General features: G+C 41.5%; 1 protein-coding gene across 1 annotated transcript; it reads right to left on the reverse strand.

Annotated features, from left to right (window-relative positions):
• Positions 1-15,235: 15,235 nt before the first annotated feature.
• CHRNA9 (cholinergic receptor nicotinic alpha 9 subunit) lies at positions 15,236-24,499 on the reverse strand. Its single transcript, XM_056489747.1, has 6 exons — positions 24,161-24,499; positions 23,808-24,006; positions 20,853-20,998; positions 19,862-20,016; positions 18,684-19,216; positions 15,236-17,353 (listed from the first exon to the last, which is right to left on the reverse strand). Exons 3-6 carry the CDS (start codon positions 20,964-20,966, stop codon positions 16,809-16,811), a joined length of 1,347 nt encoding a protein of 448 aa, XP_056345722.1. The 5' UTR covers positions 20,967-20,998; positions 23,808-24,006; positions 24,161-24,499; the 3' UTR covers positions 15,236-16,808.
• Positions 24,500-26,947: the final 2,448 nt, after the last annotated feature.

Here is a 26,947-nt window from a genome sequence, read left to right on the forward strand (position 1 = left end):
GTCCCCTCAGTGTCCTGCCAGGCAGGTGTTCACCAGGTTCAGCCACCTCACCCCTGCTTGGGTGTGTAGACACCCCAAGAGGGACCTGCACTGCTCTTTTCAGAAAAGGCTACATGGTGCACAAGGGCCCCACCTCACATTTCTGGACCCACTTCTTGCAGCTCATGTGAGGTTTTGAGACACTCTCAGATTAAGTGACTTTGTTACACACTTTGGCTTTTGTACAAGTTTTTTTCAGGCTGTTCCTTTTGGATTTGGGACTAGGATAGGATCATGGTCTAAAAGGATTAGATTTAAGGATAATAAATAGTACTTTAAATTTACACTAAAAAAGAAAATCTGCCTCCTGAGAAAATGAACTTCCTTTTCTTTCTGTGACATCTTTGTGAGCGATAGGAAGGGAGGGAGAACACGGAAATGTACAACACTTGGCACTGGCTGCACCTCAAACTAGTATTTCAACATTTTACAATCAACTTTGGCCATGTGACCTCTGTGGAAAGATAAACTGAGATATTTAATCCTATTTTTCTTGTCTTTTTTTTTCAACATAAGGAAGTGAATTTCATGTGGTTGTGATCATTAAATTACAGTAAATGATTTGCCCATAAGAGAGAGAAAAAAAACATTATTGAGTTGTTTAACATAGGTAAGGCTGGGACTGGGCAGCTGTTTGTGATCAAGTACTCTTTCTTACCTTGAAAATTCTCAGTGAGATTCACTATTTCTCCCTGGCTGTGGCATTTAGGGACATATCAGCTCATCACAGATGAGGATTGCCCACCATTTGTTTTTGCAACAAGAGTATGAATAACAAATTCCCAAAAGCCAATTGTGTTTTGAGATAAAGCAGCAGCCATTACTATAATTTCTGCTTCATCTCCAGAATATCATAAACTGTTGAAATGACAGCTGGGTGTTTGGTAAGCTGCACACCCTGTGATAGGGAAAGCCAGTCCAGACCAACCAGAGGCACAGGTCTGCCACCACCCTGGATCAGGAGCATGCTCCAAGAATGTGTGGAGATGCCACACTCAGCAGCTCCCTCCTGATGGAGCATCCCCAGGGACCAGCATGCAGCCCTGAAGTGACAAAGGCAGTCTTGGCCCCTGAGACACAGTAGGTGAGGTTATGAGTAGGGGACCATCCTTAGGCAATATTTAGTCAGCATTGTCAGCTGAGATGAGGAGACAGGCTGGGAAAATCTTAATGGGGACAGAAGATGTTCAAGAAATTCTGCAGACTGTACCCATGACCTGCTCCAGCACAGTCAGAGGGTACACTCTGATTTTCCTGTTAGCACAGAGAGCTGACTTCACGTGACTGAAGGCTGCAATAGCACTTGTCAGAGTGCCAGGCACTGGAGATTGTCTTCTTCAGCACCAAGGGTGGCATGCCTGCTGATTTCTGAGAACTGTGGCTTTTTGCTTTTGGCTTTTTTTTGTTTAGCTTCACTCCCACATGCTAACACATACTAATACCTTCTTTAGGGCAACGTTTGTCTCATTATATTATTTGAACAGCTTTTTGTTGCAGTGTGCTCAATCCAAGGAAATGTTGCCCTAAGCATGATAACAGCTAAAGATGAAAAGTACCTTTGTGAAGGTTCTGGTGCAATCTCCTGGGACCTGCCAGCTGGACATCTGAACAGGCTAAGCAGGGCTTTTCATCTGAGGTGCTATGAGAGAATGACAGAGGTTTCCATGCTGGAGCTGGCTCAGCTGTGAGCAGCCCAGAGCACTGGTGGGTGAGCCACACCCCGAGTACCTGTCACCATCCCCGGAGAGCCATTGCTGCCAGCCCAGCCTGGCTCCAGCAGCTTCCCCCGGCCAGGACGGGCCAAGGGGAGGAGCAAGGGCTTGTGTTTAACCAGGTCTGCCTGCCACATCCCCACAGGAGCCATTGCACAGGCAGAGGGCTGAGCTGTGCAGCCCAAGGCAGTCCTGCAGGATCAGCCCAGCATCTGCTCCCGTCCCAGCCTGCCTGCACACACAGGGCAATGGAGAGGGCACAGCAGCAGGAGCACAGCCAGCAATGCCCTGGCAGGCAGGCATGGCACAGCAGAGCCATGTGAAAGCCCCACCTTTGGCACAGAAAACATCTTGTACCTGAAATTGGGCAACACCACCGTGCACTGTGACTGCCTGTCAGGCTGCTTCTGATGCTCAGCCCCAATATTTTCTGCTATGAACCTTTTTTATTAACTGGTAGTTCTCCTGCTCCCATTTATTCTCGTGAGTAGGTTTATTGTTAAGATAATTCTTGGGCCCAACACAGCCCTGTCATTCCCTGTCAGTTACTCCACCAGGCTCCACTCATCTCTTCTCCCGACTCTCCTGCTGTTTGCACAATGGCATTGGGATCTCCTCAGGGCTTAGGAGGGGCCAGCAGCAAGAGCCACCAGTGAGAGAAGGATTGAGCACCAAGAGCATTTCCAGAGATGGGCACTGCTGCCCCAGCTCCTCCTGCCATGTCTCAGCATCCCAGCCATGGCAGCGCTCCCACACACTGCAACCACAGCTCACCTTTGAGAGGTGAACCTCCAGTTCCCCAGCCTCAGAAGTGGATTTTCATGTCTGCAAACAGGGAAAACTGTGGGGAGACCTGGCTGTTGTGATCCACAGAGACTACATTGTCTGTAATAGGGAACAGACCAAAATATTAATGAAAAACAAAAGATGAGCAGGCTTCCTGTGGCATCACTCCTCCGTGGGTCTGATTTGCTGCTGTATCACACTGCCCCTGCACAGAGGTACATTCTTCTCATCTTACCACAACTGTGGAAAATTCCTACCAAGAAGCATTTCAGGGTTTGACTTTGACAGAACTTAGGAACATCCTGGAACTGACTGTATAAGATAAAGGATCATATGTAGTAGTCTTATATACACAACTCAATGACTTTGTATATTTCATGACAAACCTTTAAGAATAGATTGCTAAGACATCCTAGCACCACATGTTATGCTGGGGGAAAAAAGAGAACATGCCTGCCAAAAGATGTTTCAGAACAGCTTTCTGATACTTCAATTAGAAACATAAAAACATTATTATAAATTAAGCTTGGCAGGCTTTCTTAGAGCCTCTCCATGTTTTCCCATTGTTGATTCCAATCTTACAGTTATTTTTCTTTTTTTTTTCTCTTTTTTTTTTTAATTAGTTGTAACCTGGCTATTTGTTAATTAGCCAATCAATAAGCCCCAAAATGAGTAGAAGGGAAGGAAGTACAGTCATCATCTGACCAAATTCTATCTATATGCTCTTCCAGAATGCTTTTCCTTGCAGTCTGACATCACACCCTTGGGGTAATGAGCATGACAATGTCTCAGGGTTGGACAGGACTTGGAGGTCTCAGGTCTTGTTCACTGTAAGTTTTCCAGTTTAGCTGAGTTTGATGTGAAAGCAACACAAAAGGGCTAGCACATGAGTGCACATGTGAAACACACACCTCCCAAAACAAAAGATGAAAGCTACTCTTTTAATGAAATCAGAAGGGGGAAGGAAAAAAAGTGAAGGCAAAGTGGAAAAACCTGCAAGAGGTCAACAAGGAAAACAAAGGGCGGCTTTATGCAAGCAGCTATTTCACTCCAGAAATGGCAGGGCAGGCTAAGGTGCTACTACCCTATGTTTTTAATACAGAAATTCAGTGTAATTAGGGCTTTGCTTGTTCCAAGAGGATAATGGCAACCCAAATGATAAGATTTAATAGTAGATGAAGCTTAAGAGGGTGGAGAAGAGAGAAAGTAGACAAGGAATAAGGCTTTTCTTCTCAAAAAGCAGAGGAATGCTAAGGAAAATGGAGATGATTCTCTTCATTTTACTTTTCCACTTTGATCAGAAAGAACAAAAGCTTTTGATGACTGTTATAGGATCTATTGATCAAAGATAAAAAACAGGTCCAAATGAGCTAATATCTCTGATTGAAGGGTAAATATAGCAGATCACAATTTTCTAGTAAGAAAGCAACTTTTGGACATCTAGCAGATGGCATAAGAGGCTCAAAGTGATGAAAGCTAGAAATAGATGCATTTAAATTGACATGAAAGGCTCAATAACAAGGATGAGCTGATACAGGAACTATGATACAAATGATAAAGCTGGGCAAATCACTGTAAAATTTCTGCCAAAAAGCTGTTCAGGGGCATCCACTTGAGCTGCATCCCAAACAGGACAGACACGTTGAGTGAGCAGTGCTGCGCTGGGCAGCCGTAGCTGGGCAGCCCTGACCCACCACTTCTGCTCCCATGGGTTTGAGCTGCCAACACCTCCCCACTTGGTAAAGAGTTACCCTGGCAGCTTGCTAGATGACAGCTTGCTAGCAGGCTGTTGCCAGAGCGACTGCTCGTGTGAAATTTTGATTTTTGGTTGGACATTCCCACTATAAGGAGCCTCATGCAATGGCTGTTCTGGGCTAGTGTATTATAGGGGCTCTCTGCCAGAAAAGAGACAACTGTGAGTACTTTCAACTCTTATTTCTACATTTTCTCAGCCCAAACTGCAAAGCAGTTTGAGTTTACTCAACCTGCTTGCCACTAAAAGGAATGCTAAGAAAGAAGATGGTATTTCAGAGTAGCCCAAGATGAATGGTGGAGAAGAAGCAGAGTGAATTTGAGAGATGGATTTGCTTCCACACCTTTTACCACCTAGGAGGAAATACATCAACTCCCCAGGAAGATCTTTCCATCTCTTTAGCATCTGCACAGTTAGAATTTATGGGTGTCTGTGCTGAGTCTGATGCAGGATCCATTTAACTCAAGGTTTAGTGAATACCACTGTCACAAGGGAAGAGAAAGAACAGGACAAGTTTATCTACTGTTCTCCAGCATCCCTTGAGCCCCCAGGCAGTTCCAGCTTGGGGGATTTCTGCAGATGAACATGTTTTCTGTTTATTTAGTAACTGTCAACACACAAGTACTCTCCCTCTCAAGTAAAACAGCTCAACCAGACATCTTTCCTTTTTATTTTGCATAGGTACTTTGTACACTCCCTTTACTTTCCTGTCAATAGCCCCATTTAAACTGTACATGACTTTCCTGGGCCTGAAATATAAAAGGAGAACAATGTCTCATTGTGGAGAAGGTGGGAAGGAACATTCACCTTTGGAGACTGTGGTAGTTACTCTGACATGCTTACCCATCTAGCAACATTTCTTCTGCAGTCCTGAAGATTTAGCCCTCATTCTGTCTTGACTTTTGAGACACCAAACACAGTCTAGAGTAATATGCTCTTGAAAATCTCATCTTGAGCATTTCTGAAAATGTTGGTATTTAAGGAAGGAGTTATGGATGAAAGAGTACTTTCCACAAGGCAATTCAAGATAAGCACATTGAGAAATAACAGACACACTGTGTCCACAGGAACAAATAAGCTTACAACAGCCCCAATATTGCAGAAAGCAATTTGTGTTGGCAGGTAGGAGGCAACTTCAGTGCCAGGGGTTGCCATAGGTATTCAGGCTATTCAGATCATGCCCAAACACTGTACTGGCTAGGAATATAACCTGACATCTGGCAGAAATGCAGCAGATGCAATGGACATACTGGGCATTATACTGCTATGTATCAAGGATGTCCTGTGCACAAGGGGCAACAAAGTCTGGCTCCACCTGGGAATCTCATGTATCCAAGATCAAGAACAAGGACATGCTGCAAATGATTTCCAGGTTGGGAAGTGATAGAGCAGAGGTGATGTGAAACTGGGCTTTGGAAAAATGGAGTGCAGTGACTAAGTGAAAAAGGAGGAGACATGAGGACTCGGTGTTCTGGAAAAAGAAGGCAAATGCATCTTAAGAATAATTTTGAATGTTGCCTTTAGATCTTGCTTGGAGGGTCTTTTCTCCCTAAAGCTGCTCCTACTTTCACTACAGTGAAGTGCCAGAAAAGCTGCTTCAAAAGTACATTTAATTATTGCATTCATAAATTCTGTGCTAAAACATAATCCAGCGAAGGCACTGGGAACAGCTGAAATCAGTTTTCCCCCAGTACAATAGGACACAGATGTTATAGTGTACATTTCTTCTCCAAATGCTCTGCAAAGCCCCCAAAGCTTGGACTGGCATGGAGAAGAGCTGCCAGGGGTGGTCAGGCAGCTGCAGCACCCTGGCCCCAGCCCCTCTGCCTGAGCTGGGGTTCAGCACTGGGAATTGGATGAGCAAGAGATCTGGAGAGGGGCTAGTCCATAAGGACCCCAAACCACAGCAAGGAGATGTTTGAGATGTCCCTGGTTTGATTACCTCTGCAGGTAGTGGCCTCCTCTGCTGCAGTGGCTCTGGGGAGCTCTCTAAGCTTCAATAAGTGTCAGCACATCACCACTATACTCCAACAACTCCAGAAGAGCTGCAATGCCACGTTTCCAATGCTGTACCCAGTGATAAAACACGGTAAGGACCCCCTCAGTAAAGAAAAGCAGGAGGAGACAGCATGCAGAAGGGACAGGGGCATTTGCTTTTACACATCCTCCCCAATAGCTCATAAAGGGCTGCTCTGCATGATGTGGCATTAACTCAGCTGTCCCCACCCTGCTGGACTCGGGCAGTGTGACAGTCAGGAGCAGCAGCAGAGATGGCCCTGTGCATTTCAGTGCACAGAGCAAAGGCTAACCAGAGAGCTGGATGCAAGGAGCAGCAAGAGACCAACTTTCTATGATGACATCCTGGTACTAGCTTGCTCCTGGTTCCCTCAAACAGTAACAGGTTCGTTTAGGGCCCCTGATCCCCTATTTGCACTCAGGCATAGCCTTGGAAAGTGTATCTCAGCATATGCTCAGAAGCACACCCTATCATGAGTGAGTTTTCTGCAGGGGCTCCAGTGAAGGTTGAGTTCTGTTTGTGTGGCTTTAGACACCAAAATACTGTGGTTTTATTCTCAGGCTTTGTTCCAGTTTCGCCAGCCCAGCAAATGTTCTCAGCAAAGGCAGAAAGTTTAGAGCGAAAGCAAAAGCAGCAGCATGACTTCCAGTCTTATGAAGTAGAGGAAGGCATCTATGCAACACACAGCTCAGGATCAGACTTATGTTTGACAAACAAACTTTTTCTACCATCTGATTGTGCCCCAGTAAAATTACAGGTTCCTAACCCAGCTCTGAGATATGATGCAAAAATCTGATGGAAGTGAACTACAAAAGCAAAAGAGCTTTTCTTTATGATGAAACCTCAGAAGAGTAATTAATTTAATCAGCAGACTTCAACACTGCCTTTCATAACCTGAGATGTGCCAAGAGGTTAAACTGTGGAGGCCAAGTTATCTTTGTGACCTTTACCACCAGGAAAATTTACAAATGGCAATTAGTAGAATCAGAGGCCAAAAAAATTAACCCAGACGGAGAGCATGTAATAAACCTCTGGCATTTAACTTAGCAAGGTTGGAAGCAAAAATACCAAGGCAGAAGTTAGGCTGTGCAACATCCACCAACAACAGCAAAAGGAATTAGCATTTATCTTAGAAGAGGCATGCAAGACATCAGTTGTTGTATACTGAGGTCATGAAAGTAAACATACTTATTTCACATGAGATCCAGAGTTGTTGGACAGTATTTAAGAGAACAAAAGCAAACTACCAGTGATTGTATAGATCCTTGATAAGATACTTTTTCCTCTTAGTTTTGCCATGAACCTTGGAACTTCTAGCTCCCTACCAGAGTAAAACCCTTTTCTTTCAATAGCATGCAATTAGGTGAATTACCTGATGTAGATAAAGCTGCTCTTTGGAGAGATCTTACTTACAGTGAGACAGCATGATCCATAGGAGCAATAAAAAGAGGGGAGGCTTACGTACCAAGTAAAAAGTCAGAAAATTCCAACAAAGCTGTGTTTTGTTCAGCACATACTCCCCACCACAACTCTTCCTGGACTTAATGAAGTCTCTATTCCCCTTCCCTACAGATTTAATGCATTTTAAGAGAAATCTTTATCTCTGTAATAGAAATTGCCTGTGTTTGTTTACTCAGCAATGATGCCTGGGTGCACCTGAATGGTCAACAGTGAGAACTGCAGAGCTGTTGGAAAGCCTGCCACACTTGTGGGACAATTCCAAAGTGGTGGTCCTGCTACCAGGGCATGAAGCACCTCAGCAGGACCCAGAGCTCAACCAAAGCAGCTATTCTAGCATGATGTTCTGCTTCTACAAATGACATCTCTAAACCTGTCAACAGATGCTTCATCTCGAAGGAAAAAAAGCTACAATCATTAAGTAAAAGGAATAGGGAAATCACTCCCAGTATACAGTGTCCTAGCTAAGCACTCCCAGTAAATAGAGTAAAGCAGACAATGAAAAAAAAAACCAGTATCATTCTGTTCTGTCTTATATTTACTCCAACTAGAGCAATTTATTTGTACATCCTACTAAAGGAAAAAACACAGGTTGATGCTGATATACAAGCCACAAGAGCAGGTCTCAGTCACAGCAAGGCAAGCAGCAGCAGGACCATGTCCCAGAGCTATCATAATACTTTGCTGCCTCGTCCTTAAATGAGTATCTAATTAAAACTAGATGCCACACCGCTGCAGATCTGCCCATTGGTTCTCTCCAGTCTGTGATAAAGCCCCATCATCTATGTGCAAAACCTGCAATTTTAGGTCCCACTGCATCTCCACAAGGTTTCCTTTTTTTGAGTTCATTGCTTGTAACTTTTCTGATGTCTGGTATGGACAGGAATTTCTGAAATCAGTCATTGTGCCATGTTCCGTCTCTGTAGGCAGGGCTTTGTGTATTTAATGGATTTAAGACAATATTGATACAGGTCTGATTAACATTTACCTTCTTGTTCCAGCGATTTTTTCTGTTTGTGGGCTTTTTAAAGATAATACAAGTTAGAAAAGAGCAATGTGACAGTGGCAGTGCCAGCACAGTGGAAGTGAACAGTGACTGATGCTTTGCTGCTGCACAAGGTGAAGTTCTTCCCCCAAAACTGGTCATATCACCATTCAAGCAAACACAGCCAGACTGATGGCAGAGTCTGGTAGAGTCTGCAGCCATTCTGCCTGCTCAGCAGCACTGCCATGTGCAGGGACAGCTCCAGGTGTGAGTCCCTCTGGGATGGAGAGGAAGGGGAAGGAGTCACCTTCCTGGCTGGGCTCAGGAGGACACCTACAAAGCACAAAAAAGCAGGTACAGTGGAAACAGTGTCATGGGGGAGGATTAGAGCATAAACCAGGCCCAGGCAGCAATTAAAGAGCTCTGAGTCTCTTGAGCTGGACCAAATTATCTCCAGCAGTCTTATTACATTTGTTACCTCACAGGAGGAGTTGCACAGTCTCTACACTCCAGGAATCCTCCAGGGGATGGCAATCTGATGCAACAGTGAAAGTTTAAGTTGGTGTGGTGGGTTGACCCTCACTGGACACCAGGTGCCCACTAAGTCATTCTTATCATTCACCTCCTCAGCAGAACAGGGAGGGAGAAAACAAGGTGGGAAAAAATCCCTCATGGATCAGGGTAAAAACATTTAATAAAGCAGAAGCAAAGGCTGTGCATGGAAGCAAAGGGAACAAGAAGATTTATTCTTTACTTCCCATCAGGAGATGATGTCCAGCTTCTTCCTGGGAAGCAGAGCTTCAGTACACATAGAACTTGCTAGGGAAGAAAATTCCCCACCCCCTCCCTACCAACACCCTCCCTTCCTCCTTTCTCATAGGTTTTATGGATGAGCAGATGTCTTACCCTATGGAATACCCTTTGATCAGTAGGTCAGCTGTCCTGGCTGTGTCCTTCCCCAAAATCATGCCCAGCTCCTTGGCAAGGGGAATGTTGGAGAGACAGACTTGCAGTGAAGCACTGCTCAGCAGCAGCCAAAGCTCTGGGGTGTTGGCCATGCTTTTCTAGCTACCAATGCAAAGCCCAGCTTTGTGAGGGCTCTCATAGAGAAAATTGCCTCCACAATCTGGCCAAGGACTCAGATTCCTCCTGTCACAGCTCCCAGTGCCTCCAGCAGGCATTTTCTCTTGGTTCCAGTAAAAACCAGACTATTTTGACCAACCTCCACTGCTCATGAAACCTTCAACCTGCAGTACTTCAAGGACCAGCAGCCTACCTCAAATCACATCTATTCCTAAAACTCTTAGCCCCTGAATCACACTATGAATTAAAGCACTGCTAATGAGGAAGTAATGAAGCAGCCTTTCAGAATAGCAATCTTTGTGCTTACCCATAGCATAGAATTCTTCATTTACCTGTTAATTCTTCATTTACCATGTTAATCCTTAATAGAGGATTAATAGGAACAGCTGTGTAACAAGGCTGCATCACTTGTTATGGCTTGGAGAAAACAGCACATTTAGGGTTAAGAGCAGTTGTTGGTTTTTTTTAATTTGAAAAATTGCTTAGAAGCATGGTCTTGAAGCACCTCAGCAACTAGAACAGCACTTGTATGACCCCTAGAGGTCCCAGGTTTAGGTGAGGAACTAACTCCTCAGAAGGAACTTTTGCAAGGTGCTTTCACAGCAAAGGCACTTGGACCCTAGATTTATTTCTTCTGTCACTCTTCACCTCTCTACCATTCCCTTGAGGGCAGGACTCCCAGGCTGGTTTGCTGCTGGTGCTGCAGAAATCTAGAGTCTCATAAAACGCTGCTAGCAACACAAAACTTGCTGGCTTGAAGCACTGCTGAAAATTCATGCAGCTCAAGGGTGCTGTCCCAAGTAACACATTTATCCAGCCATGGTGTTGAGAACACTGTTTGTTGCAGGTCAAACAACCTCTCCAGGGTAGTGAACATGGCATCCAAAGCAGAACTGAGGCAATGTAGCTGAAGGTGAGGATGTTTTGCCCATTCCTGAGCAGCTAATAACTGAGGTCATTTGCACTCCACTACTGTTTCAGAGTGAGGGAGTAAGAAGCCAGTTCACTCTTGGGTTTGGGATGTTAGTGTTAATCCTTTTTCATAAAGTTTTTCATAAACTCTCATCCTTTAACTATGAGGAAAGATTATGTTGTGACCACCATTCTGTTTTCAGCTATGTTAAAAACATTATATAAAAGCAGCAGAAGTTTCATTCACCACAAACATCTTGCTGGCATTCACCTAGAATATTAAAATGCTATTCAAAAGTAGGCATAACCTGCAGGACAGGAAAATACACCTATAACAGCTATGAACCATGAGCAGCTTGTTTTGGCTCAGCTAGAGCTGAAAATACAGAATGAATAAAAGAGCCAGATCTATCACTTATCTATGGCACACTAACAACAGAAGCATGCAGATGTGTGCATTAATGACAGTATAATTCTTTATTAGTTCATATTATGGTGTCTCAAAAAATTTCCTGCTAACTTGTGGTTAGCATGCTAATGGAGAATTCAAAGGCAAACAAAACCAGAATGTGATGTGATTATACAGTATTTAAGACCACTATTAATCAAGTTGTCTGATAGTAGTGACAGACACATAGCAAACAAATAACCCAGTGATTCCAGTCTAATAATTTTATTCATTGAAACACTCTGCCTACAATAATCTGGGTTAGGTTTAAGTAATTTTTTTAAGGCATGTGATTTTTTGCTCCACTCTTCTTTTGCCATGTCTGTCATTGCCTTTAAATTAATCAAATTAGTACATTCTTCAAACCAAGGTGAAATGTAGGAAAGACTGTGATGTGCAGTCTCCTCAGCACTTCCAACACCATAGTTAAAATCTTGTTTGGTGAAGAGTGATATGAATAAAAGTAATGGCATACAAAGATATGTTCCAAGTTCTTCTAAAATAGAGATAAAGATTTATTGTGAGTAGCTGTGTGAATGTCAAGACACAGAACATGATAATGGCAGAGGAAAAAAACAATACCTGCTCCCCAGAAAAATCCATAATCCTAGATGGGTTACTTAAAAGGTAGTACTGGACCACTTTCTAAATAAATGTCTTCATAAAATAGAATAAAAGCCCTACTTGAAATTGCAGATGCCCTTTTTGATTTGCATTTCCTGGATGTTCACTAGATGGACTTCTACTCTGAAGCAGGAATACCCAAAAAAGAGACCATAGCACCACCAGATGCCAGCTTTCCCACAGACCATAGTTTCCACCCTGCTATGCTCCCCATAAGCTTACATCCCATCCTCTACAGTTAGATTTGTATTTCAAACCTCTGGATTGCTTTTTCAGCCACAATGGCTAGAACTACACCTGACAGAACTTACAGTACTGTCCTGGCCAGACAAAGCATCTCATGTGACTTAGGCATGACTCAGTTCACTACCAAGGTCCATCCCTGCACCCCAGTAACCAGGAGGCACCACCTGAGACTCACTTTGTGGTGCAGGGCATTCCTGGTGGCCTTGCAGATCTCCAGTGGTCTGTGGCCTGCAGACTAGGAATCAAACATATAAAAGTATTTAGAAAGACAGACATAAGAACAAAACTGAGCTAAGTATTTGCTACCTCTGTTACTCCTTACTGCAAAGGTAAAAGGGAGTTCTTAAAATGTGTCTGGAGACAATGAAGCCCTAATTTGCACAGCACAAACTAGATACAAACACCTCCACTACCTCTGGTGTGTTCCACAGAGTTGGACTTGTCTCTAACAAAGAGGAAAGATTTCTCTTCTTTAGTAGGCTTCAAAGAACAGTGAGAAAAGAGATGCTCAGCTTGCTGCTCTCCTTTAACTGAGCTCTGGGTCACTCACTCTGCCTGCAACTACAAAGGAGGTTGCTGCACACAGACTACAGTCACCTTTGCTCCTATATACTGTCACTGATGAGAAGATTGTAAGAAAGAAAACATGAGTCATTATATTATTTTCTTCAACGAATAATACGGGTTTGTAAGAAAAGATAGATTCTCCACACTTCTATAAACAGAATGAGAGGAGTTGCCTTTCACCCCACAGTCTCCTTTTCTTGTCTCCAAAACAATCATACTCAGATCCTCAGCTTCTCAAACTAGGACTGGTGCACAATCAGGAATTCTTGCCACACTCCTGCATTTCTCGAGAAATGACATCATAATCCTGGCAGTGTCAAAGAACCAAGCTTTGCTAACCAGTGGATAAAAGATGTGGATGTTTGGAATGTGACATCTGAATTCCTGAAACATGGGAATAACCTCTTCTCTCTCAGAATGTCATTTATAATTCAAGATGATCCTTTTTGGTTTAGTCTGAACCCTCTTGCTTCAATTTCCATGAAAAAAAACAGATTTCCTAGCTTAGGAAAGGCCATTTTCTACCTTTCTGCACCACTGAAAATTCAACACCCCAACATCCTGTTACACTTCAGCTCTGTAATCTGCTTGTGAAAAGAGCAGTGAAGGCATCACATGAGACAGTTTTTATTTCTTCTCATTTCAACACTGCAGTGACTCAGTACAAGAAAGGAGAGTTGATCTCTCTGCCAAGAGATGTTACAACAAAAGATTCTGTCAGCTCATCTCTTGAAGACCTCTGCAGCACACAGATCTAAAACAGTGTTTTTACAGCATCATTGTCTTCCTCAGTAAATATTAAGTCACCCTGCTGCCTTCATGGTAAATAGAATTACTCAGTGCATAAATAACTAATTTTCCATTACTATAATCATAGTTATTAATAATTTCTGGATTTCATCTTCCTCAAAGATTACTGGATCTAAGCACAAGGCACACAAAGGAAAGAGGAAGAGACCAAGACAGACAGAATTAGATTAAGCAGTGCTGTGTCACTCAGCACTACAACTGTCATGTACTGTTCTGCCTCCTAACACACAAGGCTGATTTAGAACAGTTTCTTCTTGATGAAATTCGTGCATGGAAAGGGTTGTCAAGCCTTGACATGAACTCCCCAGGAAGGTGGTGGACTCACAATCTCTGAAGGTGTTCAAGAAATGACTGGACATCACTCTTGATGCTGTGGTCTAGTTGACAAGACTGGTGGCCAGTCAAAGGTTGAACTCAATGATCTCAGAGGTCTTTCCCAACCTAAATGATTCTGTGATTCTGCAAACATTGAGACAAAAGCTACTGTCCTTTCAATTTAGTCAGAAACTCCTGAGCTAGCTTTAAACCAGATAATGCAGTATCATGGGCCTTGGGTCAGCCTTGTCACCAGAATCATGGCCATGCAATGTCACATCATGTTTTTTACCCTGAATGATGATCAAGTCCAAAGACACGACTTAAGTCCAAAGACATGACTCAAATTTTTTTAGTATCACAAAAAATTCAGGGACCAGCTTCTACTGGCAGTCATCATCTGCTGCTCACAATCTTTATCAAATCCAGGGCTCTTATGAACTAAAAATGGAAAAGTCTGGAAGTCTTTCTTACAAGGCCAAGAAAAATCACTATATGTAAATAAAGGGTGAAAAAAACACTTGAGAATGTCTGGTGATCCAAAGAAAAGGATAACAATTTAAAAGCAAATTTAATAGTTAATAGGTTCAAATTACTATAACTATTTTTCAAATCAAATTCTTGCAAGGAAGGTATTTCTTATGCCATCACATCTTCACATAAAAAGTACTAGGGTATTGCAAAGCATGATTTCAACATCATCATCCAAGCATGCAGAGTACTGAAAAGCACCAGCATGACAGACACCCACCATCCACCTATGATTGCAAACTCTTCCTTACACATGGAAACTGCAGCACTTTGTTTTGAGCAGAGTGACATGGACAGAATCTGAATTTCTAACAAAGATATTCTGAATCAGACTAAAGGGCTGTCTGAATCTTGAAGCTGCCCCCCAGTGGGTGTCACCAGTGGGATGAAAAACACTGAAGAACATATAGTCATAGACATATTGCTCCTCTTTTAAATGCTTGATGACTGTATTTAGAAGTATGCCAATAGATTTTTTTCCCTCTAAGTCTTGAAATCCATATAATATTTTTGCATTCACCAGTCCTGTTGCAAGGAGCTCCTCAGCCTTATCACATTGTTGTGATACTACTGCCACACACTGTGTACATTTCCTGTACCCTGTTCCTATATTGTAAGAGACTGTGAACAGTAGCCTTTTGTGCCACCCATAAGCCTTAAATGAACTCTTGGTCATCAGTTTTCCATCCTGAAGACTCATGTTCTGAATATTTTACCCTTATCTTTAAATACCTTACTCCCTCAGCTTTACAGGCAGTAATTTTTTTCCACAACAAAGAACAAACCAGTTTCCTCAAGCAGGCAGTGTAAGTGCCAAACCCTGAACCATGTGGCAAATGGATGCAATCATTTTTCTGCACAGTGAATGAAAATGAACAGTTTGTCTTCTAAAGGAGCTACTCAAAGTTACTCTGGTTGAGTGGGAACTGATAACACACAGTGAACACACTTGAGACTTTTTCCACATACTGAGTTTATTCTTGGCTAGACACACAGTTTAACTTTACATTAAAACCTGGACTTTAAGGCTTGCATTATGTATGAGAATCCAGATAAGTTTACAGTGTTAATTATTCCACACAAAAGAAAACTTGCCATTAGCAATTCAATGCATCATTTACATCACCAAAATAAAAAGAACAATTCCCTTCCTTCTAATAAATTTGGGCATAACAACTGCATCACTTTACCAGTTTAGCTCCTTGCCCTTAAGTTACTGATTCACAGGCAGGCTGCTATTAACTGTGACAATTATGAAAATTAGTTTTATCACATGAACTTTTGACTGGGATCCATTACAAAGCCATTCTGCCTCTCCCACTGCATCTAGAATATCATGGTTTCAAAGTTCAGGGTACTTTGCAAAAGTAATTTATTTGCCATGGGCATGCCCAGGGTACTGGTTTCTTTGCTACAAGAGACATCCTCCAGAGCTCTATCAGTCTGAGAGGGTTAACAGAAATTAACAGACAGAAGAGGGTTTTTGGTGTTGTCAGCAACAAACATTTTCCCATACTAAGTACTAAGGTGTTGAGCAAGGAGTGTTGATTATGGCACTACTTTAATGAGTCCCTAAGATCATGATTTTGTGCTAAGTAATGCATGGAACAACCTTGGCATTCCTGTAAGCTGTTTAAAATTTAAGTATTAAAGAGCTTGTAAGAGTGAACAAGGAACACAAAGGGTGAACACTGGTAGGAGAGAAGACAGAAGTCAAAGCCTCCTATTTTAGCAGTCTCAAACAGCATTTAAAGGCACATCCTGCACAAAAGCCCAGGTCAATGAGACATGTAGGAAGGAGAAGTTCTTCCTATTCTTGGGCTCAAGAGAAAGAGTTGAAAACAGGCCCTCTGACTCAGTGAGGAAGAAACCCTTGGAATCTGGAGACATGGTTACAATACATTAACATTCAGCAGCAGAAAATGATAAAGAGAAAGATCATATTCAGTAAGCTCAACCATATCAGAAATTAAAGGCACAGCAGATAGACATGTAGAGCCTATGAATGATAGGAGCAGTGATCAGTGAACTGTAACAAAAAAAATGTAAGTTTTCAAGTCAAGCTGAAATAAAAGAAAAAAAGGCATTGCCATGAAGGGATGATCTCCAGAAAATGTCACCATGTCACAAATACACCTTCTTTTTCCCTGGAAGAGAGAAAGGGCTGATCAAATTACAAGGTGCAGAGGTGCAGCCCTGTGAATACACAACAGTCTGCTGTTCCACGGCTGCAATGCTCTGGCCCAGGCAGCCCAAATCCATGGCTACCACCCACCAAGGTGGAACACTGACTGCTTATCCTGCAGCCCCATCAGCACACCCACACTAAAAGGCAAGGGCTGTCACCAGCAAAGTCCTCAGTTATGCAGTATCTCAACTCACTGTCACAGCCTACAGAATGAATTTGTTTGTTGTTACAGAATGCAAGACAAAGATCTCAAAAGCACTCCTATCACAGAACTCCTCCTAAAGAAACTAACATAGAATATTAAGATTTACAAAAGGAACATATTCATTTTCAGTTAGGCAGCTTTCCCAATGATCAGCACACTCATAAAGAACACCATGATAAAAAAAATCCACATGAAAAACCTGTCCATCACTTTTGCAACTTTTTTCCACTCAATTCCTTTGGCCCGGTTTGCTTTATGGTCTCTTACACAATTAGCAATATACTCAATATTTTTAATCAGCATTTTGTAACAAGAACAGCAATTAACAGTCTCCCTAGCATTTTCACCATGAACTCCATAACTTTTATTCCAATTTCCATTGAGGTTGCAGTCATCATTCCTAGTGGGAAGAGGACTCCTTACCTCTTTGTGCCTCCTCTGGCACCCATCATCCCCCTCTAATCTGCATTCTTCTTCCTTCTCTCTTTTTGGACTTGTGCAATTTTCACCCACGTCATAAACAAAACAGATTTTTGACATATAGTCCAAAATAACCACCTTGGCCCACTGTGGAACAGGCTTTGCTTCTGAGCCACAATGATGGAGATTCATTATAATGATTGTCAATGCAGTGGAAGCTGTGATCATGGTCATAGTTGCTATGTAGTACTTCCCTAGAACACAAAATAAAATAATATTCAAGATGTTACTCTAATAAAAACATTCAGTGAGAAGTAGTGTGACAACATAGTGTTAAGCATAAATGCAAGTGAAACAAAGTTTCAGTCACCCCAATTCTCTTAGATCATGATTTACCAGTTAAAAACAAAGATTAAATCTATTAAAATAAAATCTCATACTCATTACTGGCATGTCCTTATCAGATGAGTAAGTGACTATTTTATAAGCATGGTAAATATATGCAAGCCAAAACCTCTGATGACTTGAAACACATCAATTCAGAAAGCAGCTCAAAAATGTTTCTCAAGAGCCTTGTTCTTTTCATAGCATCTCCAAAATCCCCATGCTAATTGTTTCACATGGCACCTTGGAAATCCCATTTCCCAATGCATTAACAGCAGTGATGATAACACTTTGTTTGAGCTATTGGTGCACCCCACACCTGCAGATCCACGTTTTCACACTCACACATGCCAGGGAATACCCAGACCTTGTTGGTATCCACAAGTAGTGTGCTGCCAGCTCAGAGGTCAGAGCACAGAGCTGAAGGCTGGCAAGCTGCAGAGAATACAAGCTGTGCTCCTCTGCCCCTGCCTTTGGCAACTGAAACACACAGCTGACCACCCAACCCACCTGTGCAGAGGCAGCTCCCAGCTCTGCTCCTCAGCCTCTGCAGGAAAAGCAAGGGCTGACAGCAACACACAGGATGAGCCACAGACAAATGTGATGTGAGCCCAGTTTCAAAGGGGTTGGAAAGCATGGCAAGGGACAGTGTAGGAATAGAGACAACAGACTGAAGCTATAAGCTATGTCCCTTTAATTTCACATGAACTTTTCTGAACTCCCAGATATAAATTAAATTTCAGCATAATGGATTCCCAGGAACCATAATCCAATGTAGCAATTGTCAGATATTAAGCCAACTGTGACTATGCCAGCCAGGCCATCCAACCATCTGGACCTGACAGAAACATGTCTTGAAACAGTCTGACCTTGTGCTTATAGCTCTTGATTATACTTCATGTGTTGGTTCTAAAACTGCTTTCCATCACTGGCTTTATTTCAAGATGCAATACCATACTTCTAAATATCTAACTATATTTAATAAGTATAAAATAGCTACCTAATGTATATTTTAAAATAAACACAAAATAACTTCAGAAAACTGCAGCATACCTATATAAATTCCACTCATATTTTAAGTACTTCACTATGTTTCAAATATGTAGCAAAATTCACAAATCACAAATTACATAAAGATTTGCTGATGTACAGCCCTGCTATTAATAAGTAATGCTTAAAGACAAACTGTGTAAAGCTCACCTATCAAAGGTACATTTTCAGATGGGGGCATGATCTCTGCAACCATCAGCTGGAACACAGTCAGAGCAAGAAGAACTGTAACACCCAGAGACACTTTCTCACCAGAGTCTGCAGGGAGATAGAATCCCAGTGGGGCCAGGAAAGAGATCAAAATGCAAGGAAGCAACAGATTAAATATGTAGAAAGAGGACTTCCTTTTCAAAATCAGCGTGAAGGTCACATCTGGATAAGGCTCAGAGCAGCAGCCGTATGTGATAACATTCTTAACTGCTGGCATACCATGAATCTCCCATTCCACATCTTCTATGAAGTCAGAGAGGTCACCACTATCAAGAGAATTGATGATGTCTACCTGATTACCATTATAGGTCCAGGACCCAAAAGTAAGGTTGCACTGCTGGCTGTCAAAAGGAAAATAAGACACATCCACTACACAAGAGCTCTTTGTGATAGCAGGTGCATCCCAAGTGATTTTTCCATCATATCTCAGCACTACATTAGTATTTACTGGTTCTGAAGAGTCATCATCAACCCTAAAAGACAGAAAAATGGCAATCAGGATTGACAGACAAAAATTCAAGGGTGTGGGCCAGAGAAGGTGGGTAGTGGGGAAGACTCTCCTTTCACACCATTAAAAGCATGCTTCTGAAATCATATTTACACTGAATTTTAGGAACTTATTATTAAAAATTATTTACAGGTATGAGTGCCTGTGAATGCCAAACATCAGTGCTGCTAAATTATGCTGTATTTGTTGGTCATAGTTTCTTCAAACTTGACCTCAAACAGGACACAGTAGGATAAGAATCCATTAAAAGATGGAAACAATCTGCAGGTCATTATTGGCGTGGGAGAGCAGCCTTTATGTATCATCTTTTTTGTGGACAATCTTCCAGAGTTCTCTAGGAACCTCAGCAGAAATCACCTCAGACAGCCAGGGTATTCAATTCCCAGCGAAGAGAAATTCAGAAAAGCTTTGTTGTGCAGCATAATTTTCAGCTCTTGTCTATAGCTTTATTGCAAAATATTTAGATTTTCAACAGCAAATGTTAAGACAACAAACATACCCCTTGCTAAGGTAGGGTAGAGTTGACAGTTCAGACTTTTGTAGGCCAGTTACTCCTCCAACCCCCTCCCTCCCTCAAATATTCAAGCTGGTTTTCTCCAGCCACACTCACTTGTTATATAGGACAATATCTGGTCTCCAAACCAAATTGCTTGGAATCCTGATAGAATCCAACCCATCATATTTATCTTTGTCCCATCTGAGATATGCATCATACCAGCTTTGTCGAATCCATAAGTAAGCTGACAAAATTTGGTTCCTTTCATCCTGCATAAAAATGTAGAAATATTTCTAGCTGAAGGTGACAAAATCACATCTTAGACACAGACAGCATTTGTGATATGGCTTTGATGTAGTGCTAAAAACAGGCAGAATACTAAGAGGTCACAAAATAATTCTCAGACAGGCATCTAGGTCCATACACTCTACAGGGAAATCGCTGGTTTGGACTTTGGCTTGTGCAAACCTTCTTCCCCCAGCACCCTCCCTAGTTTTAACCAGTGTCTAAAACTCCCAGTTCTTCCTAATTTCCTTTTGCAAGCTTCAGAATAGCAAATAGCTAACAGATTCAGGCTAAGAAATTCTTTGAGAGTGTGGAGAAGCCTTGTAATTATAATTCAGAAGTCACAAAAATAATCTTTCCTTCTCCTTCCAGACACATTTTCTTTTGCCTTAAAAGTGTATCTAAAAAAAAACATATTTATAAAAATTACTGAAGGCTAATTTTAGGGATTTTATGTAGAAATTAATTTCATCTTAGAAAAAGCATTTGCTGTATTTAAAACTCAGCAAAAGTTGCCTGGAGGGTGTGATACCAACACCTAACTACAAAAGAAGTCTTAAAAATTCAGCAGCTCTAAGTTTCCAGCCTTAAAATGGAAGCTTTAAGTGCTGCAACCGGAGAAGAATGCACAAAAATTCTGGAGAACAGGATACACCCCCATCCCCTCTCCCCTGCCCCTGAGGGAGCATTTCTGAAGTTGTCACAACAAAATGAAGGCTGCTTTTCCTACTCCAAAGAAAAGGCTCACATCCAAACAAAAGGCTTACATCTAGTATATTCCTGTATATTTTTAGAAAAACAGAGCTATACTTTTACTCACCATGTCTTTAATTTGGGACAATGTGATTTGAAGGGTGACATTCAGTACTTTATCTGTGTCTTCCACAGGTCTTAGAGCATTGGAGTAGTCTTCAAACAGCTCATTAAACAGCATGTGAGCATATTTTCCTTTGGCTGATTCTACAGCTAGATAACATGGATTTGTTCAGTACATTGGATTAAGCACTGAGCAGCATCACAAAACACCCTCTTTCTGCTGCTTCAAGCTGTATTTGCTATAACCATATTTATCATTTGTATATGATAGAATATCATTAGTTCAGATACAGAAGCACCTGATGAAGCTATTCAAATAAAGTGTTCACCTGAAGCAAGTGAATAGCTAACTTAAGCTTTTCACACTCATTAAAAAACACTCTGAATACAGCGATTCCTACATTTTTTTGAAGTAAATAGAATTACTTTTATTTTACCAATGACTTTCACTTTCTGACTTCCAGTCAGCAAGGTCTGAAATCACACTTACTTAAAGGCTAATTGCTTTTGGTATGTCCCCAAATGCAACACTGGTAAGATTCCTGCTACTTCCAGAATTTTTCTTTTTAAACTACCACCTGTAAAATGTCTGAGCTGCTTTTCTTCACAAGCTGGCAATTGCATTGTGTGTGAATACATCTGTGCACCAACATATTTTCCAAACCATGTATTTGGAGATGCTTCTTGCTATCCAGACTTAGATACTAAAGATAATTGACTGAAACTTGAGGTTTTAAATTACACTTTTGCTATTCATACTGTTTTGTACATCACACTTTCTCTAGGCAGCCTCTGTATCATCTTCACATGGATTTGCAAATTTCTGCAAGCAAAGGGCAAGGACAACAGAACCACTCTGTTACAACCACCCCTGAAGGTGAGGTAACTGAGGTTCTTCTTAATAGATCCCTTGGGATGGATAAGAGTGAAACAACACTGAATGACTGGTCATGTGTGGATACATATATTTATGTATGGCAGATTTATTTTAGAGCAATTTGGTTGCAATGGTGTCACTGAAACTGCAGGAAAAACAGATTCTCCAAAAACCTCTTTTAAACGTTAGAGAATTAGGGATTACTTTTCTTTGGGCAGGATGTTATTCTGAGCAGGACATGCAATATAAATTATTTCATCCACCCATGCCCGGGTTGTGCAGTGAAAACCATTGCATCAGACATGGTTCTTTACCTGACTTTTCGCCTATTTATACATAAAACCCCAAAGAAATTCACGATCATTCATCTCAGTTTACTTCTTTATCTCTTAGGTGTTCAATCTTCTATTGGTTATTGATCCCTTCGCCTTTGATACTAATTTGGCCCTCATTCTTTGGTTCTCTTATCAATCTTTTCCCAGACCGGGTGTCTCCGTGGGGTAATGCCCATTAATGTTCGTTTATTTCTTGTGTATCTTCTGGCTATTCCCTATCTGTAGATGTTAAACTCATCAGACCTCACCCGGTGAACAGACTTTTGAAGAGAAACTTCAATTCCCCTCCCCTGGGCAAAGGCGAACAAACCTCTGAATGAAGTCACAAGAAAGATTTAAAAGATGCATCAATTCAAACAATGGGAAAGAGGTACGAAGTGGCGTAGGTTATTATCTATAGAAATGAAAAAAATATAAAAGCCTAAAGATTACACTTAAAACACAGAAGGAAAAGAAAGGAAAAGAAAGAAAAAGAAAGAAAGGATAAGAGTAGATAATGGAAGGACTGATATCACCATACATGATAAAAAGTATTATCCTATCTCACAGGATCTGCTTCTTATCGGTCTTCTCCCTTATCTGGTTCAAAATCCAGCTTGTTGCTAAACAAAGGTTTATTTATCGCTGTGATCTCTGGTGATGGGTGCTCATCCCTTTGCACCTGGCATGTAATTATGCAGGTTCAAAACCTGTCCCTCTCCCCCTGGATTGTGGGGTGCAAATCCGGCCCCATCAGAGCACCCGCTGCTTTTGCAAATGGCCAATTGTTTAAGTCGTTATCACTTCAGCATTTCAGCCTCTCACACACCCGCAAGAATTGCGCAAATGCCAGGTGGCAATATGTAGGGAACAAGTGCTCTGGAGTACATCCCTCTCTGGTGATTCACACCGACTTCCTGGACTAATTAAGAGCTCAAAGCAAATCTTCCTCGCTAAAAAAGATATCCCAAAAAATCAAAACTTCCCCAAGAGCACTGCAATTCTGGTCGTACATGATCGTTTTGTTTATGCATCAGTGAGACAAAGTAATGCTAAACAGATTAAACACATCTGTGGCTCAGCCATGTAGGGTGCATCACAAGATCCTATCTGAATAAAATAACTTCAGTGCAACATTTAGCTAGCAAGCAGTATTCTCACCTGTGAGTATCACTGCTGTGAACAGCAACCACACAGAGACGTAAAAGGAGGAGAGGCTCCTTATCTTCATTTCTGGACCTTAAATAAAACTGTTCACCCAAGGGCACGGAAGTGTTTACCACCATCCAGAACTATCCAAAAAAGTAAATCAAGCTGTGCAGCAGCATCAAGGTGCTGACACGCTGATGTTCTTCCAGAAGCAGCTCGGTGCTCCCCGAGCAGCTGTCAGAGCCCTGGATCATGGATGGGCTCTGTCCCTGCCACCGCTGGGGCTCTGCTGAGCCCTCCCTCTCAGGAAACCTGAGCGCTGCCTCAGCTAGTGCTGAGACAGAACACCAACAGATACGGTATCAGTGCCAAAACTGTATTCCAGTGCAGTTTTACTACAAATGTAAATGTCCAGTTTATGACAAACCCTTATACAGTTCTTTGGAGGGCTTTGTTTTACTGCGCTTATATTCTGCAACAGCCTACTCAGAAACAGTTCAATGGAATTTGTGGACCTTCACAAAAAAGTGATCTGACTCAGTACTTCAATAGGAATAGTAACCCTGTACATCACACATCCAATGTCACACAGAAAAAAAAAAAAAAAAAAAATACCCACCTGCTCACTTCCATGCTGCTAAAACAAGGTTTTCATTACCAAAGTGTTGCCACATTGAAGAGATGCAGTTGCACCAAAGTCAGAAAATACATCCAATATTTGCAGTAGCCCAATACCACTGAGCAAACAAGAACTTCAGCAGGTGTAGACAACGTGAAGACCAGTACTCAGCACAGTAAATCAGGAGCTAAACTGGAGCCTGTAGGTAAAATGACATTTCACTTATACAGCATGATTTTTCACATGTGAACTTGACAAAAAAAAAAAAAAAAAAAAAAAAAAATTACAGTTACTGGATGACAAATTTAGCCAAAAGAGTTTCAGGAGAAAAATATGAACATAAAATACCTCACCTGGCCTTCCATCTCACCCTGATGGCCAGAACTTCAATAGTTCTGTCTATATTACTCATGTTGTCAAGTTAACTCCTTAGTACCACAGATGTTTTCGTTCAAGTTTCTCAAACAAGAGATTATTCCTCCTCTCCACAGTCCAATCCATCCTTCCTGATACACTTCAGTCCATTTTGCTATCATTTCAGAACAGATAACAGAAAACATTCACAAAAATAGAAAGTGAAAATATAGAATGAGCTACCAGAAAAAAAAATTGGTCCAGAATAGTCATGATCCACAAAAACCATAAAATATCATTGCTTTACTCTTGCACTGTCTTTTGGCTAGAAGAAAAGTTATCCCTCCATACACGTAATTTCTACATAGCAGCACTACAAGAAGTCACTGGCTAATGATTGTGCTTTTGTGGGATTTATAAATCAATTACTTTTCTGGCCAGATTTATTAGGTAAGCAATAAATAATTATGGCCAAAGCTCCTGTAATGAAATCCATCTCTGTCATTTCATTTGCTGAATTGTCAAAGGAGCAAAAAAGTGGAAAACTGTTTAGAAGTCAAAAAGATCAGAACAGCCCCTAGGCAGTATGTAATAACCTGCATTCTCTGGGGGATGAAGGTATATGATGCTAGGGACAACAAAAATTGTGGACAGAAGATGTAAGATTTTTGGATATGGTCAGATAAGCGAATTCTCAGGGGATAATTTTAGTCTAAAATAAATTGCCATTCTGTCAGCAAGGAGTCTAACATCTCTTCCTGAAATCACAGGAGTGATCAGGGGTGCTGCTGTAAGAGAGCTCCTATTAACACTACTGGAACCAGAGCTAGCCTTGCTCTGCCACAGGTTTGAGACAACTGCGTGACCTGTCACCTCAGCAATACACACATGTCAAGCAGTGCGGACTGATGTACTTTAATTTGCATAAGTTCATGTATATTAAAGAACTCTGCACAGTTACTGGAACAAAGTCTTCTTGAAGGGAAACAGCGGGTCCCCAAAAAACCCACAAAGCATTTTGACATGTTGTTTACCCAATTTATTCTTATACACACATACAATTCCATAATATTAATTATAAACTTGCAAAGGGATAGATCATAAGCTGTGATTTATAACCTATAATATTTTCAGTCATCACACTGTCCATACAGAGAGGTAAACATGAGCACACATATGTTAAACATGTTTGTTATGTTTGAGATGCTGCATTGATTGCACTGTGCTTGCAAAAGTAAACTAAAATACATCCAAAAGCCTTTTCCATATTGAAGACACGAGAAATCTAACAATGTTAGTATGACAGACCATTTGGCTTAGTTATGTTTGCTCACAATATATCTGATTTGTATTTTTAATCAAAATATCCCTAATGTATACATTTTGTATGAATGCCAAGCATTAACATTAATTTCTCATTGATTTGAGAGATTCATCTACAAACCTAGACCTCCTCAGAAGATAGTTTTAAGTTTTGGCATGATCTAAGGCAATACTAGCCCCATCTAAAACATCCCATTTAACTTTTGAATGGAGCTTAAATTTATAGTTCAAAAGCTGTCTTTGTTTAAAGTAAAAATTCTGCTACCACGTCAGAAATTAGTAAAATATTCGAAGCCGCTTACAAAGATAATTTAAGAAGAGCCAGGGGTGTTTGGAAGTTAGAATGAAGCCATTTAGCACTCCCAGAGTCGCTCGCAGCAGAATTCCCAGGGACGCTGCCGGAGTCCCTCTGCCAGCAGATGGCTCTGTCACCCAGCCGGAGAGATCAGCACGTTTATCCCAAAAATCACAACGCACTGTAGCCTGCTTCCATCGGTTTCGCAGATTATTTGCCTTACATCTGATGTAAGACACGGTGAGACAAGCTATTCTTTTAAAGAGGAAGATAAGCAGATTGAACAAAACCCTTTTGTGGCTGAAGCCGGGGTCTTCCCGGACTTGCAGGACCGACCAGAGCCGGGAGCAGCCCTGAGGGATCCAAGGGAGCGAGTCCCAGCCCTTGGCACCGCTGTGTGTCCCTACAAAACCACATTTGGGGCACACGCTGCTCCTGCTGCTGATGCGGACAGTGACTGAGGCTCGTGGCACAGGATCCAACCCTGATCCCGCATACTTTGTTCAAACATTTGACTCGGTGGGAATGAATATGGGCTATTAACAGAGTGGAGCACTGGGCTCGTGTGCACACTCCATGGCACAAGAGTGGCACACGTTCACCGGTGCACTGAGCTCCTACACCACTCACAGAACACAGGCAGCTTTAAATGCTTCTAGACACACAGATACTGTCATGTAGACATCACCAAAAATCTGAATTCAGTGCACTGCCATGTAAGGGAAGTTTGACTTTCCACGTGCTCTAAGAATAGACTGAAGTGGAGATGACATAGGAGAGATCTCTTTCATATTAAAACTTCCAAAGTTAGATATTTATCTTATCCAAACTATAAGCAATGTAAAGAAGTGTAAAAGCATTTAGAATTTTGTTCTTCCAACCTTTCTTCTCCTGCATAAAATAATAATTTTCTCTTGAGCCTAAGGTTTTTATGTGTACATTTTCAGATTTTTTATGGATTCTTACTCTTTTTGCATAAAAACCATTAAGAGTTTTTAAGCCTTCAACTGGAAAAGCTGCAGATACTGTACTATCACAGTCCTCAAGGCAGTCTGTACCATTTATAATCCCTCCCTTCATCAGAGAACAATAAAGAAGAACAGATTGGTTTCTAAGCACAGTTTGTAAGAAATGTCTCACAGTCTGCTTCTACTTGCTTTCCTGCCAA

The sequence above is a fragment of the Oenanthe melanoleuca genome, chromosome 4 (assembly GCF_029582105.1).
Source record: "Oenanthe melanoleuca isolate GR-GAL-2019-014 chromosome 4, OMel1.0, whole genome shotgun sequence".
NCBI classification, from domain to species: domain Eukaryota; kingdom Metazoa; phylum Chordata; class Aves; order Passeriformes; family Muscicapidae; genus Oenanthe; species Oenanthe melanoleuca.

What these genes read in the sequence shown, in the direction of transcription:
- CHRNA9 (XM_056489747.1), bottom strand. Translation starts at nt 20,966, where the DNA reads ATGCTGTTTAATGAGCTGTTTGAAGACTACTCCAATGCTCTAAGACCT. An exon ending in GATATTGTCCTATATAACAA is followed by an intron (nt 19,217 to 19,861) that starts GTGAGTGTGGCT and finishes TCTGTCTTTTAG; the next exon opens with GGTTGATGATGACTCTTCAG. An exon ending in TGAAAATGTACCTTTGATAG is followed by an intron (nt 17,354 to 18,683) that starts GTGAGCTTTACA and finishes TTTGTGTTCTAG; the next exon opens with GGAAGTACTACATAGCAACT.